The 16,232-nt window shown below is 42.0% G+C and overlaps 1 protein-coding gene across 1 annotated transcript in view; it reads left to right on the top strand.

The window, feature by feature from the left end:
- The window catches only part of LOC107380264 (protein jagged-1b), a 55,118-nt gene extending 40,060 nt beyond the window's left edge, over nucleotides 1–15,058 (top strand). Inside the window, exons 6-14 of the mRNA XM_015951424.3 lie at nucleotides 32–162; nucleotides 1,381–1,500; nucleotides 1,666–1,779; nucleotides 5,622–5,735; nucleotides 12,480–12,593; nucleotides 12,884–12,930; nucleotides 13,087–13,263; nucleotides 14,221–14,371; nucleotides 14,445–15,058. Of these exons, the coding sequence (XP_015806910.1) occupies nucleotides 32–162; nucleotides 1,381–1,500; nucleotides 1,666–1,779; nucleotides 5,622–5,735; nucleotides 12,480–12,593; nucleotides 12,884–12,930; nucleotides 13,087–13,263; nucleotides 14,221–14,371; nucleotides 14,445–14,887 (1,411 nt within the window). The 3' untranslated portion in view covers nucleotides 14,888–15,058. The remainder of the gene's footprint in view (nucleotides 1–31; nucleotides 163–1,380; nucleotides 1,501–1,665; nucleotides 1,780–5,621; nucleotides 5,736–12,479; nucleotides 12,594–12,883; nucleotides 12,931–13,086; nucleotides 13,264–14,220; nucleotides 14,372–14,444) is intronic.
- Nucleotides 15,059–16,232: the final 1,174 nt, after the last annotated feature.

Genomic DNA, 16,232 nt, shown 5'->3' with positions numbered 1-16,232 from the left:
GAGTTAACTTACCTGCCTGCTCTTCATCCAGGTGTTACTACGGCTGGGCCGGTGCTCTGTGTGATGAGTGTGCGACGTTCCCTGGCTGTGTGTATGGGAGCTGCACTGAGCCGTGGCAGTGTGTGTGTGACGTCAACTGGGGAGGACTTCTATGTGACAAAGGTCAGTAGTCACTGAAGAATAAAGTTTTACTCAAATCAAGTTTTAATTCTGGTCATCTCTGGGTTTACAGCCCTAGTCTATAGGGTGACATCATCTCCTCTTCTGGAGGGAGCTGAAAGTCACAAATCATGAGACGTAAATAGCCTTGTAGCGCTAACTGAAGGCTGCATGTTTTTGAAATGTTCCTGTTCATCCCTAATTCTGACAGCTAAACTATCTCCTCAGCCTTCATCAGGTTCTGCAGGAGCTGCTAAACACTCAATCAAATCTGCATTGTTCAAGCAGAGAAATATATTTCACCATCAGACACTCACGATGGTTGCTAACACTACAACAGGCTAAAACAATATTCCGATGTTCGGGTTAGGCTAATCCCTTTTCATCCCACTCCTCTTTCACAGTTAGCTGTGCACGGGGTGCCTTCTTGTTGATTGGCAGCTCCCTCTTGTGGATACACAAATTTATTGGTGAATGCTGTTGGCTCACAATTAATTTTGATGTAGAGGCCAGCAGATGGACTTAGAGGAAATGTATGGAAAATGACCTACTATCTGTCACAGAACAGGGTCAGATAGTCAGATTTATAAAGTATCTTTAAATGTTTTAAACAACATAAATGCAGTTTGTTCTACTTTTAGGGAAACGTTTAAAACAAGTAAATCAACTCAGGTTTTTTTTCTATCTACACAAACAAGAAAGAACTTTCCAGAGTATCTTATGTTGGCTGAGAATATGTGATATGGAGAGAAACGTCATGTGAACTTTATTATTTTGATCTTAATGACCCAGGGATCGTCAGATAATAAAAGGTACCCAAAGGATTTGGGCTCACTGCATTAGTTATTCCGACTTGATCCTCTGTCCCAGTGCGGTTAGCCTGAATTAAACTTAAACCCAGGGGACGGGTTATTGTGGAGAGGAAAGGTGATAGCCTTGGGTAAAGTGAATGTGAGCAGGGCTGGGCTTGGAGGTTTCAGCTAGGTGGGGTCGTAAGTGGTTTCTGTGAGTTCAGAGAGGCTCTTTAAAGAGCGGCAATGAGACAAGGAGACCTTGGACATGTAGATGATCAGAGAAGAAAAATCTTGGGAAACCACTGGAACGGATTCGGATTCACACCAGCTCTTGTGTTTTGTGGCTTAAAGCACAGTAAACCTCCGTTCATCTTGTGAAATTTAGTACTGAACAAAATAATATGAATATTTCTTTGTGTGTTTTCAGATCTAAACTACTGTGGCACCCATCAGCCCTGTAAAAACGGTGGGACCTGCACCAACACGGAGCCAAACGAGTACCAGTGTGACTGCCAGGAGGGCTTTAGAGGACGCAACTGTGACATTGGTGAGTCCCGCCTCAAATTCCTGAAAGCTGTTTACAAGAATAAGTACTGGTGATTTGCAAACAAAGGGATCATGGGTAAACATTGTAATTCAATCAAAACAAACTAATCCCATCTGAATTCTAGTTCTAAATCTGTGTTTTTATCTGTCTCTTTCTGTGTCTCAGTGGAGCATGCGTGTTTGTCATCTCCGTGTATGAACGGAGCCACCTGTGAAGAAAACCAGACAAGCTTCAGCTGCATCTGCGCCGAAGGCTGGACTGGAAACACCTGCACAGATGGTGATTGTCAGCCCTCCATACGTGTGAAGTCTGAGCTAAAAGGGAAGCAGGAGATTAAAGATAACCTACGACTGGTTATAATTCGATCAAAGCCACTCAGTGATTGAAATCAATCGGAGAGAGGAAGTAAAATTAGTCTTAATGCATATAGTATCAGCAACAATCAGTGGTCTGTCTGGCTGTGTGTGTGTGTGTGTGAGTGTGTGTGTGTGTGTGTGTGTGTGTGTGTGTGTGTGTGTGTGTGTGCGTGCGTGCGTGCGTGCGTGCGTGTGTATCATCAGCATAAACAATGCTTTTTTAAAGGAGAAGCATTTAAAGTTTTTAGCTGCGCTATTTAAATGTTTGCAGTCCAATATTTGGCTGTTTTTAATCTGACGATCAAGCACACATCACTCGTTCCCATACGGTCAGGTTACATTCACCCAAATGAGTTATAACTGCACCATGACAGATTTTACTCACACACATCAGAATTTGCACTAAAACATCCACTTCCCTTGTCTTTTGTGTTTCCGTGAGAAAAAATTAAAAGAACCACAACGTCTGCCAAGTCAATGTCATTTTTTCAAAGTTTGTTTGCTCAGTGAGCAAATAGAGACCACTGTTATCCATAACAACAATACACTAACACACACTAGTGTTTAGAGGAGGAATGACATGTTGTTGTTGGCATACATCTTCAGAAACTGGTGATGCAGAAGCCTGATGTTTATCATCAAAAAGAAGGCAGCACCAGAGAGTCCGACTTTGACCACTTTGACCCAAAGGGTGAAATACCAGTAACCAGTGGCGGCCCCAAGGGGTGGCCAGGGGGTACCATGGCTATCCCTAGAAAATTGTTGGCCACCCCACTGGCCCCCTTAGGGAAGACCTCCATCTTTTAATTAAAGGGACTTTACGGAGTTTTGAATTTTTATGCTCACGATTGCCCCCTCAGGCCAAAAGCATAACATACGGCATGAGGCGCGCATGCTGTACGTGCACACTCCTTGACGAAAATAACAGCTGAGACAGTCCTGTGTGTGTGTGTGTGTGTGTGTGTGTGTGTGTGTGTGTGTGTGTGTGTGTGTGTGTGTGTGTGTGTGTGTGTGTGTGTGTGTGGCCTGGAGGACAGAGGACAGGAGAACGCGCAGCTAATTAATTAAATAATTTGGTTCTGTACCTTTTCTCTTCAGCACAGCCGACAAAGGTTTATGATGGGTCAGTCCATCAGCTTCACAGAGCTTCCCTTCCCTTGCTTGTAAAATTGTTCCAAAATGAAAGTAGAACCTACATCTTTTTTATCTGTGAATTCAAAGCCGTTCGGCGAGTCTCAATTAAAACATATGGGCATCTTACTGTAAAAAATATACCATTAATGTTAAAAATAAACTCTAAATAAATCATGGTTGCATCCAGGATCGAACCTAGAACTTCTGCACGAGGGTCTGATGTTAAACCAGATGAGCTAAAGCACCCATAACATCCATTGTATCTGTAATCTTAATGACAGCTGAAACAACATTCAAAACGGTTCGGAGCAAAAATGGCTATTTTGTTGCTAATTTGCAGGAAATATCTAGAAGAAAGTAGCTAAGGGTCCTCAGAAATGTAGCTAGGTTCATCACTAGGCGTTAGGAACAGCGACAAAGTCGCTGAGTTGGCACTGCCTCTCTCTCTGCTGCTAAAGATACGGAGAGCAAATGCTACGGGCTATGCCTGAGCGTGAACGCGCATGAAGCAGCCTGCTCGACCCGAGCAGCTCTCTTTTTCTGTGATTTTACAGAAAAACAGGCAATCACAGTAAAAATGCCAGGGCTCATTCTACACGACCAGGGCATTGCAGGAGAATGTATGAAGAAGAAATAAATTATTTCTATACATGTTTTGGCTGTCAAACTTCCATAATGCCCCTTTAATTATAATCATGTTCAAAAACCATAAATTCATCCTTTTTAATCAAGACATAATTACAAAACCCATAAAATATAAAACTCATTTATAAATAAATAAATAATAATTTTAAAAATGTATACAACATTTTCTAAACAAAAGTATATGTCACGACGTGCTGCTGAGTGGAGCGGAGGAAAGGCGAGGATCCAGACCGGGGAGGAAACAGGCAGGCAGGTAGGTAGGTAGGTAGGTAGGTAGGTAGGTAGGTAGGAACGATTAACAAGGGTTTATTAAGCACGCTGGACAATGAAACAATGACACCACAAGGAACACAGAACAGAAGGGGTTTAAATACATGAGGAATGGGAGCTATGGTGATTGGGAAACAAGAGGCAGGTGGGAGCAATTAACGGAGACACAGACTACAACCTAGGAGAAGACAGGACAGGGTGTGACAGTATAACTGTAACATGAATTAAACCCTTCTCAAATCAAAGACAAATAATTCAAATAATGTTTGAAAAGTATTTTTCTGAAATGTGGATGTCTCTAAATTTTGAGGTAAATTATTTAGATGCATGTTGTTGTTTTTTTTTTTTTGATGAAAATGAGTGATGGAGTAATGCAATACAAAACCATTGAATTACTGTAGGGACTGATTTGGTGTGGCACCACTGCTAATAACGTCAGCTGGTGTCTAAAAATCTGAAGAAGACAGCTCCATGGAGCTGGAATGTTAGATTATGTTTTAAAATCATAATTCTGTAAACCCTCAAAGACAAGTAACATCCAGACATGTCTCAAACACAGAGTTATGGAAACCATTTTTTGCAATTGCACAAACCCACTCAGCTTGATGCGTGTCAAACCTCACTAAGCGTGTTATAGGTCAGGCGTGTTTGAGGCTGTGACCAGATCTGACCCAACAGTCTGTTAAACCTCTCCACGCTTGGTTTCAGCTCCTGTTGCGTGTGGCGGCAGGTGAGATTGGATCACACGGTTTATGGTTAGTCAGCTGTTTCTGTAAACAAGTGGCGCTCCACATCCTCTGCCTTCACCTCCATCAGGATGAACAGAGCCACAGATCAGGCTCAGGGTTGTTAACACATCAGAAACAGAGGACCAATGGGAATGAAAGAATAGTTTATTTTTTACTCTTGTTTGTTGTTTGCTTGATTTACAGTCAGGGAGGCAGACTATCTCTGGATGTGTTGTTGTGGGGGTGGATGGATGGCGTGGAGTGTCAGGGGAATACATTGAGAGGATTGTCAGGCTTGCAGGGAATTAAAACCAAAACCACAACACAGCTCAGTTTTCTGACTTGATTTATACGTATAAACGATATTAATTAAAGGCCTCTTTGTTTGCTATGAATTCCCCGTCTTGTTTGGGAGAAGTGCGGCAAGTTCAGCAGGATTGTTATTGCTGAGGGCTGGCGTTGGGGTCAGAGAGATGGAAAATGGTTGTTCTGCAGGGTTAGGTAAATGAAAAGGATGTTATGGGAGACACGGAGGGCTCTCCAGAGAAATGTGGGAAAAGTTAAGATTCCACTTCTGCACAAATACTTCTGTCTGTAATAAGACATTTTGCTTGGTTAAAAATAGCACTCTCTTTTGTTTTTCTCACTTTGTTTAGATTTTTTTTACTTGTTTTTGATTCCTTGTCAGATAACTGGAAACAGACTCCAGTTTTACATTTTCTCTTGTCTTCCTTCATCCTATTTGGCTCCCCCCTGCTCCGGTTAAAGGTTTGAAGTGTCAGTCATGTACTCTCAGCGGATGACTGTATTTATCGCTGTTTACACAGAAGTCAGAGAAGCAGAGAGGAAAATGAAAACAACCATCACTGCAGCATACTAATACCACATATATGGTGGCATCGCACAAACTTGGTGACACTGTTTAATATTCACACACACTTTCCTTTTACCCAAACCAGTAGCTCATGTTTTCCCTCCCCCTTCTCAGTGGTGAGGCAGTGTGATCGCAACCCTTGTGGACCTGGAGCGACTTGTGAGGAGGTTCCAGGAAGTTTCAGGTGCCTCTGTCAGCCGGGGTGGACCGGCAGGACGTGCCAACTAGGTCAGTGGGTCAACACGACTCTGTTTCAAATCCGCAATACTTATATGTATTAAATGTAACTTTTTCAATTCAATTCAGTTTATTTATATAACGCCAAATCACGACAAGAGTTGTCTCAAGGCACTTCACATTGTAAACATTCCAATACAGGTCAGTTCATTAAGCCAATTAGTAAAAAAGTTAAGGAGCCCAGCAGGTTGCATGAAGTCACTGACTGGACCAAGACATTTAAATGTTAAAAGCGTTAAAGGATGAACTTTTTCTTCTAGAGAAAATAAATGTTTCATGAGAAACAGGCGGAGCAGCAATTGTGATGTGCAAAGAGCAAAAGGAAACATCTAAAACTAAACTGAAAGGTCTTAAGCAGCATCAAAGAAGTTTTAAAAAAGGGACTCAAGTGAAGCAAAATTCAACTGACAGACAAAACCAATGACTTTCTAAAGTCAGTGACTGAACACAGACACTAAACCAGTCAGGGTTTTAGGCATAAGGATATCCAAGGTTTATTATTTAATCGTTTTAGGAACAGAAACACATGTTGAGTGTCTGATGGAGTCCAGTTCCTACACAAGCTGGTCTCAAACATCTCAGAAGAAATTAACTAGAGCTCAAATTTGGAAGATTAAATTATGGATGACATGCTTCAGCTTCTGGAAGCCTGTAACAAGCTGCATTTTGCTGCTGCACAAAACATCCTGTACTCAGAGGTAATATGTGATTATGTTCAGTTTGTAGTAAAATATGACTGAAATGCACAAATTAAAGAGGCAGACATCACCAGCAGCATGATAATTCTCACATCAACCTGTTCTGAATGTGAATCAGTCTTCTATAAATGCACCATCATGACTCTAGTCATGACTCTATGGACTATAGTTGCTCATTCTGACAAGTTTGCTGCCAAAAGGTTGTTGTGTTGTAGGATTGTGCCAAAGAAGCTGAAACTCACAGATCCCACACACCTACTGGGGCTTCAGGGTTATGAAGTAAAATCTGACACATATTTCAGCATGACAGCCTCTTCTAGTCCTCTGAGTTACAGCGATATGTCATCCTGACACCTTCTAATCCCTCATAGTTCCACATCACAGATCACACACACACACACACACACACACACACACACACACACACACACACACACACACACACACACACACACACACACACGCACACACACACACACACAGAGCAAACTTAAGTATAACACTTTATAGCCTTAGCTGATAATAATGGTTTAAGAATGACAAGTATTTACGTTTTACTCCTGGCATTTAAATTATGAGGATGACAATGGATGATTTTATTTTAAGCAGTGTAATCAGTCAATCAATCAACCAGCTTTAAAAACAAACTGTTACAAGATTTCTGATGCAAAAAGTCACTTTTTGCTTTGCTAAGATTTTTATGAACAGGAGAACAAATAATATGGAAATGTACTTAAAAAACTGTCATAGAAAAAGTAAAGTACAATGCAAAGCGTGCTTGCCGTTGTCTCTGAAATACTCCCCCATGGAGCAGCCTGAGTAGGGAGCCAGGAATTGCAGCGGAGCCACATCAGAGGCTGTAGCAGACACCACAATGGTGTACTTCATGGCGTCAGCATCAGTCAGCCTCTTCACCAGCTGAGCCACTGTGGGCCTCTTCTGGCCGATGGCGACATAGATGCAGTACAGCTTCTTATTGTTGTCCATCCCATCGTTGAAGGGCTTCTGGTTGATGGTTGTGTCAATGGCGATTGCAGTTTTGCCTGTCTCCAACGATGAGCTCACGCTGTCTGCATCCAATAGGGACCAAACTGTCCACGGCTTTGATGCCAGTCTGCATAGCCGGTAGTAAGTCGGACCTGTTCCCGGTGAGGGTTGGACTCCGCCAGGGCTGCCCTTTGTCACCGGTTCTGTTCATAACCTTTGTGGACAGAATTTCTAGGCGCAGCCGTGGTGTGGAGTGTGTCGAGCTTGGTGGCAGGAGAATCTCATCTCTGCTTTTTGCGGATGATGTGGTTCTTCTAGCTTCATCCAGCTCTGACCTTCAGCTCTTGCTGGGAAGGTTCGCAGCAGAGTGTGAAGCGGCTGGGATGAGGATCAGCACCTCCAAATCTGAGACCATGGTTCTCGACCGGGAAAGGGTGGCTTGCCAACTCCGTGTCGGAAGAGAGGTCCTACCTCAAGTGGAGGAGTTCAAGTATCTCGGGGTCTTGTTCACGAGTGAGGGTAGGAGGGATCCACAGGCAGATTTGTTCGGCGTCTGCAGTGATGCGGACGCTGAGCCGATCTGTCGTGGCGAAGAGGGAGCTGAGCCAGAAAGCCAGGCTCTCGATTTATCGGTCGATCGACGTCCCAATCCTCACCTATGATCATGAGCTTTGGGTAATGACCGAAAGAACGAGATCGCGAATACAAGCGGTCGAAATGAGTTTCCTCCGTAGGTAGGGCTGGGCGATATGACGATTTTAGACCGTTTTACGATCTACACATCTGACGGTCTGTCATTTTTGAGAGACCGTTTTATCACGATTCACAGCTCTGCTGTTGAATTTCTGCCTCTGAATGAAAAGGGAACTTACGAATGACACGCCTTTGTTTGACCCTAAACCAATCAGAGTGAGTCATAGTAATATATTGCCCCGCTTGTTTTCACCTGTGTGTGAACAAACATGGCTTCGCCGCGGCTGAGAGCGACAACGAGGTTTTCGTTCCGAAGAGGAAAGCAGGGTTTCCTTAGCGAGCGGCGCTAACAACTTAGCGACGTGACATGTCTCGGACAAAGCGTAAAAACACGTTGGACGCTTCTTCTGAAGCAGGAAAATAACACCGCTTGCAGAGCACGACGTCGCCTCGGCTCGTCCACCCTCTGCCGAGCCGGTACCGGACTGAGCTCGGTCACTGGGTCGCTGGAGCTGCCCCGTGACTGCCTGATGGAAAACCAGCGGGTTTCATCAGACTCGTAGTTTCTTGTTTTTGCTGGGACCCCCTGTATTTTACCGCTCCCTCCTGCAGTCTTCCCCTATTAACATTTTAAATGATTCTGTAAACTCCGTGTATCAATAGAAACAATCTCTGCCAGCTGCAGTAAATGTAGTCTCCAAATAATAAGAGGTGCATTCATCTGTGTATCTCCTTTGATCCGCATTAGTGATATTCTCAGCACCAGAACAGGGAAGCAAAGAAAGATTCCTGAGTTTGTTAGTAATTTTATTTATTAGGTGCATCTAACCTGTTCTATTTTTCTCTGAAATGAGATCAAATCAGTGCTTCTATGGGTTGTCTCCAATCTGCACTGGAAAATTTTACTTTATTTAGAGACTTGTTGCAGAAAATATTCAGAATGCGCAGTTATTTGCTACCACAAGCGATCTCTGGTCCAGCCGCACATCAGAGCCGTATTTGAGCTTAACTATCCACTACATGAGCAACTGGGAGCTACATAGTATTTTGAACAAGTTAATGTTTGCACAATACGTTTGCAATTGACATGTTTGCACTTAAAATATGTTTACGATTTTAATTTATGTTAAGTTACTTGAAAAATGAGAAAAACTGATTTTTGTAATTGTTTCTCTCAGGGCTTTTATCATCTCTGGTGTGAGTTTAAAATATAAGTGTGTTAGCACTGTGTTGATTATCCCTAATATGAATAAATGTTTATTTATTCAATGTTTCTCTTCTTTAATACGCAATTGAAGTTATGCTATTCATGGATAAAAAAATCATGATAAAATAGAAATCGTGATAAAATATTGGAAAAATCGTGATATTCTATTTTTGCCATATCGCCCAGCCCTATCCGTAGGGTGGCCGGGCTCAGCCTTAGAGATAGGGTGAGGAGCTTTCGGGAGGGACTCAGAGTAGAGCCGCTGCTCCACCAGATCGAAATGAGTCAGTTAAAGTGGTTTGGGCATCTGGTCAGGATGCCTCCTGGACGCCTCCCTGGGGAGGTGTTTCGGGCATGTCCTGCTGGCAGGAGGCCCCCGGGTCGACCCAGGACACGTTGGAGAGGTTACATCTCCAAACTGGTCCGGGAACGCCTTGGGGTCCTGCCGGAGGAACTGGTGGAGATGGCCAGGGAGAGGACGATCTGGAGCTCCCTAGTTGGGATGCTGCCCCCGCGACCCGGACCCGGATAAGCGGAGGAAGACGACGACGACAATGCAAAGCATTTATATTCTCCTAACAGATTAACAGTTTTCTTTTTCTTTGCTTTTATTACATTTTCTTAAAGAGGTGACACACTGAAAACCTATTTCTAATTATAACCAGTCACTCTGAGTTTTTCATGCAGGCTGAACATGAAAATAGTCTCCTACACCTATCTCCTGCATTAGCTTCTGATAGAAAATAGACGGTAAAAGTCTAGGATTAAACATTCCTGACACATCTACATCACACTGTTACTTAACATTCATAGAATCACCATCTTGACTCACATTGGGGAAGGCTGGTTTAGCATCCAGGAAACAGCAGAGAATGTCTCGAGTAGGACAAGCTAACCTTTAGCATTATCAACTCCACCACACAGCAGAACTCCTTCAGGCTTGTGTTATTTGTGGAGATAAAACATCAATGTTGCAAGTCAGTGGTAGAGTTGCATTGCTGTTATCCAAATGTCAGGAAGTAAGACCTGCTGTCTGAAGCTCAGCTGTGATGGGGGTAACTTTTAGTTCCTAGAAATGGTGCACCAGTTTATTTTTACCCCTGAGAATGATTAACAAGGCATTCATTCCTATAGAGACCACTGCAAATGTACTGATTAAACAAGTGTTCTACTCCTTTAATAAATAGAACTCTTGATGTCTCTTATTAAAGGCAGATTTGTGAGCATCGTTCTTGTCAGTGGTCCAGATCTTTTTGCTGATAAAGGGCAGATATTCATCTTCAACACCATTAAACTAGAAACAAACCCATAAAATCCAGGTACTGCAGATGAGACCCTTTTTATGACTTGTATACCTTGTTGTATTGCCTCAACAAACATTAATTTAGTCATTTTCATTCAATTTGAATAGTTTCATGTATTTATTTTTTTAATGAATTTCTGTGGTCTCCGAGTCCTGTGGAGATTTGTGCATATTTGACCTCCAACCTTTCATGATCCAGTTGAGCATCAGTGGGAGACAACTGGGATCAAATTCAGTCAGATAAAATCATTAAAGACATATCTCATTTCTCTGAGGAGTTTATTTAGCATTCGACTTTGAGATTTGCAACAAGACCAGGATTTAGCCTAAGGGAGTCACGTTGAGGGGAGGTTGGACCCAATGTGCAGGAACCCAGAAAGACATGGAGAGATGAGGTGTGGGGAAAACAAATCCTTTATTTTAAGGGGCATAAAAACAAAATCCAACGGCTCAAAAAACAGGAAGCCCACTCCAAATGCATCACAGGAGGCCAAACTCACAAAACAAGAGACATGAAAGCTGGAAACTCAAAAACTGGGATGCACAGGGCTTAAAAACATCCTGCCACAACAAACTGACATACACAGGGCAGTGATCAGGGAAACAGGGAGCAGGTGTGAGGGGCGTGTAAGCTGATGGGAGGCAGAAGAGACTAATTAACTAAGTGGGCAAGAAACACAATATACTGAAGGCAGATACTAACGTTACATAAACATACAGAGGACTAAATATGAGTGAACTAATAAACCTGAAATCAGAGACACAAGAAATACTAAATCTTTAACTTGGGAAACTAGAGGGACAGGAACCAAGAAAGGGGGGAGTCTATTACTGAGGAGACTAACAATAAACGTGATGGGACATCTAATGGAGTGACTAGAGGGAACATGGAAGGGGATGGAACCACAGGGACACAGAACATGACAAAGGGTTTGGGTTTATTTCTTTTCTACACTGTAGTGACAATCAAGTCCCACTTTTAGTCACCCTTGGGTGCGGGTGGAGGCAAATACTCGCTTCAACACTATTGTCCAGGCAGAAAGCGGGTTTGGGTTTATCATCCCGTTTATTGAAGATGTTGACTATCACAATTATGCAGGTTCCAGAATGGCGTTATCTTGTCAAGGTTATGAAAATGATGAAATTACAACGGCAAATTAGTTGTGGAATGAAACCAACTGAAGCGGTAAAAACCGTGTGACCTCCCGTCACCCAAAAACCAGTGCACTGCCGCCTCGACACCTAAGTAGGCTCCACAGTGCCACCAGTGGTTAAAGGAAATACAAACCATAGTGCAATAAACTGAAATATACATAACATTATCAAAACTAACTTAGACCATAATATAATCTAAACCAAAACAATATTGGCTCTTACATACACCTTGTAAAAACATACACAAGGCATGGGTTATTAATTATTCACAAAACCCCAAAATGGAAGCAGCATCTAAATAATAAGTTTTTATTATCTCACCTTATTATCAGTATCGCTCAATTTTTCTGTTTAGTTTCCTCTCAGCATTTTTGGAAGAACCTAAAAAATCTGCAAATATCTATTTTAAATATTAATAAAATTAATGAATAATGACTCTGTTTTTCTGTCCAATCAACTAAACTCTAAATAATTTACATTGAACTGCTTTAAATGAAAAAAGATCCTACATAAGCTTGTGTATGCCATGTTTTTTTTATTTAAAAGTAACAAAAAACACAAAAAAATTCCAGTATTTGCATCTAAAACAACAATAAAATTGCATAAATTATTAATAATATTAATTGTTCTATTTCCCCTATTTATTACCTTTATTTTTAGAAGTTTTCTTCTCTTTTACCCTGTTTTTCTAGATGCTAATGAGTGTGAAACGAGTATATGTGTCCACGCCCGCTCCTGTCGTAACCTGATCGGTGGATACCTGTGTGATTGCCTCCCTGGATGGACCGGCTCGAACTGTGACATCAGTAAGGACAAAAGGAAAAGAAAAGAAAAGAAAAAAGTGAACAAAAAGAAAAGAAACGAGCTGAAACAGACAAGAGAATAATTGTCCTGTGGCTGGTAGAGAAACACGAATAGCCTTGAAACACTGGAGACAGGAGATCATTTTACTCCTTCAAACATTTCTCACAAAGTAAAAACCTGAAGAAAGCTCTAAATGATGAGGGGGATCAGTCATTGTTCTTTTCTTCTGGTTTTCTTAAAAACTACTTTTATTGTGACAGATTAATGATTCTTGTTTGTTTTTTATTTCCAGGGAACAGCAGCTGTCAGGGCATGTGTTTGAATGGCGGACGCTGTGAGGTGAGAGTAAATAAAACGTCTTTGCTGTTTTTTTATCTGAAAAGACTCAGACCTGTAAGTGCTTGTGTCAGAAAAATGATGTCTCACCTCCTCTTCAGTGCCCGCATGTTTAATCCTAATAAATTAAATTGTGAATCTAAATCTCGTTCTAAACAGGACCAGTTGTCAGGGCCGCGATGCCTGTGTCCAACCGGATTCTCTGGGAAGTTTTGCCAGAATGGTTTGAGTCCATGTGACAGCTCCCTGTGTCTCCATGGAGGACAGTGTGTGGAGAAGAACGGAAGGACGGTCGTCTGTAACTGTTCAGAGGGATATTCAGGACTCCTCTGTGAGGTAGGAGAATTATAAATGTAATTAATCCAGATTATTTTGTTTGAGGGGCAGTGACGCCCCCAGAAAATGTTCACAGGGGGGCCAGTGAAAATTTTGGGGTGGCACACCAAATGATTAATCAGCGATTATTTCAGTTATTTTCATTTCAACATTTTGTTTAATCATTTTTTTAACTGCTTAACAAAAACCATTTTTTTTTTGTTCTTGTTCATAGAAGTAGTTAGTTTTTACCTTCTAGCTACAGCTGTCGTCTTCGTTAGAGCATCGTCGATGCTGGTGGCAGCAGAGGGTGACATCGTCCTCTAATACCTGCAGATTAATCGGGACGCAAGTCAAGCCACCACCATTGGAACTGCTCTGACGAAGGTGACGGCTGTAGCCAAAGCGAGAAGGTAAAAACAAATTCTACCACTCAGTGTGTAGAAAAACAACCAAAAAGAATGGAATCAGAAAAACAACACAAACACATCCACAAAAATGTTTTCATTGATAGGATTTTAGATAAATGGCTTGATTAAATGGCTTGCGTTAACACGGACAAGATCGGAGGTCTTGCGGGGGGGGGGGGGGGGGGGGGGGGGGCAGGCCAGCAATGTCTCACCTCAGCCAGCCCCTTGAGGGTCAAAGGGAAACAAGGATTAAAAGTGGGTGCAACTAAATCGCTAATTCTCAATTATTTTGTTGTTAATACACATGTTTAAAAACAATAATATATGCAATAATTGGTAACAAATAATTGCCAATTGCCAAATGCTGCTCTCCTAAAACTTAACATTTTGTAATATGAAAATAATTTTATAATTAATTACACAAATGTAACTAATCCATTAAAATATCTACAGTTTATATACACACACACACACACACACACACACACACACACATATATATATATATATATATATATATATATATATATATATATATATGTAACACTTTATCTTATCTGTTCTTTAGATAGCTTCAGATCTGTGCGATCCCAACCCCTGCCAGCAGGGGATGCAGTGTCACATCACAGAAGACTCATACAAATGTGCATGTCCCGATGGTTACTATGGCAACGACTGTGTGAGCCTCAGAAGTCCTTGCATTGGTCAACATTGTTCAGGTAAGAAAAACGACTATTTTTTAAATAAAAAGTCAAATTCTGTATGAAGTCTTGTCTGACCCCTGTGGCTCAGCTGAAGGTGCCATGTCTGACGCCACACACTGGGGTCTCAGCTTCTACATGATCCTGGTGGGAATCTTAGCCCTCCTGACCATCTGTGGCTGCATCGTCTGTCTGGTCATCCTTTCCCACCTTCATCGGAAGAGGAAAATGCAGCAGGCGGTCCCGCAGGAAGAAGGCATCAACAACCAGAGGGAGTTTGTCAACCTGATCAGGAATGTGGAGCGTCCTGTTCCCCCTCTGCCTGTAGCAGTGCCCCTCACTCACCCATCAGCCCCCACCCCGGTCTCACGTTGCTTTGAGGAGATTGAACTGACCCTGCCGCCTTCCCCGGCTCCCTCACACTCCTCCCCTGCACTGAAGCCAGCACATGCCCCCAAACAAGACATTTCAAACCGAGAAAGGGAGAAACTGAACCGTTTTCACTACACAGACAATCAGGAACTAGAAGTTTGACTACTCTTTGGACTTCTCAGTCCCTCGGGAGCCTTGCTGAATTTATTTTGAGTTTTTAGCACTTTTCTGTTGACAGTCTTCATATCTGGCTATTATGTCAGAGTTGCGGGTATGATCACTGGGAAGACCTTCATTAGCTCAGATGATCACCAGCTGACACTCGAGGAACAAATGCTGCTAAAATCTGACTGTGTCATCATCGTTGGGCGAATTTTGGTAGCCGTATGAAGAAGAACTGAAAGATTTAATCAGAGCATTTGAAGGCATGCCTTGGCTTGGGGGGGGGGGGCTGCAACTAAGCTCTGCAGGGGTCCTTCAATGTGTGTCCAGCTCCAGTGTGCAGAACTCCCATCATTAGTGTTTCTGATGGAACTATGACTAACAGAAACATCAGTGAATGGATGCCTGTTTAGCACTAAGTGATCTTTGTGTGTTTGTGAGTGTGCGTGAGTGTGAATGTAAGAATGTAAATTATGAGTGCATGTGGGGGAAAGAAGGGAAGAAACTTGTTACTTAAATAAAATAAAGTTGAAAGGAGATTCTGCTCCACAATTAAAAGCTTTCGGGCAGTCTGTTTTTAAACTACACACTGTTGCCTGTATTGTTTGTGTAATACTGCAGTTTGTCAAAGATGTATGATGTTGTCTTTTCATACCTGCATGTAAAATTGCTTTTTTGTACATAAATAGCTTGTACATATTGATGCTCTTTTTGTACCGTGGTCCAATATGGAAGTATGACTGTATTACTTTGCTTTGTTTGTACCTTTTCACTTTCCATTTGGAGGAATCTGCACATGTGCATTGTAATAAAAATGCATTTACCAACTCAGCGTTACTTCTTTTTGCATGTTGAAGGTGTCAGTACTGTCTCAGTAAGCTGGATAACCTCTGCCCTGAAAAAGAATAAGTGCTGTCAAGTAAGGATCAAACAAGTGAAAACAGTGACATGAGGATATCATGGGATATACATGTATTTTTATTTATTTATTTGTCTCTGAGACATCCCAGTACTTCTGATTAACTTAAGCTTATCGTACATTTTAAATATTGTGCTTATTGTAAATTTTCCAGTCAGCTCTGCACAAGTGCTGCTTGGATTATAAGAGAATGTGTGTGAAAACAAAAAGTGAGAGTCGGCAACAGCAGAGACGTTTAATTTTCAAATGAATGTGGCAAATATGACCTTTGTCCCCAGAAAACAGAGGCAGACTAGAAACTAACACAGGCTTCCTGTCACCGTGCTGGACAGGAGGAAATGTAGGAAACAGAGTTTAAGCACACATGTATGTACAGATATGGTGAGTGCTAAATGCTCTTCTTACCTGCTGTGTACCACAGGAAGT

This window comes from Nothobranchius furzeri, chromosome 13 (assembly GCF_043380555.1).
Source record: "Nothobranchius furzeri strain GRZ-AD chromosome 13, NfurGRZ-RIMD1, whole genome shotgun sequence".
Lineage (NCBI taxonomy): Eukaryota > Metazoa > Chordata > Actinopteri > Cyprinodontiformes > Nothobranchiidae > Nothobranchius > Nothobranchius furzeri.
This window is presented reverse-complemented; position numbering and strand designations above follow the sequence as displayed.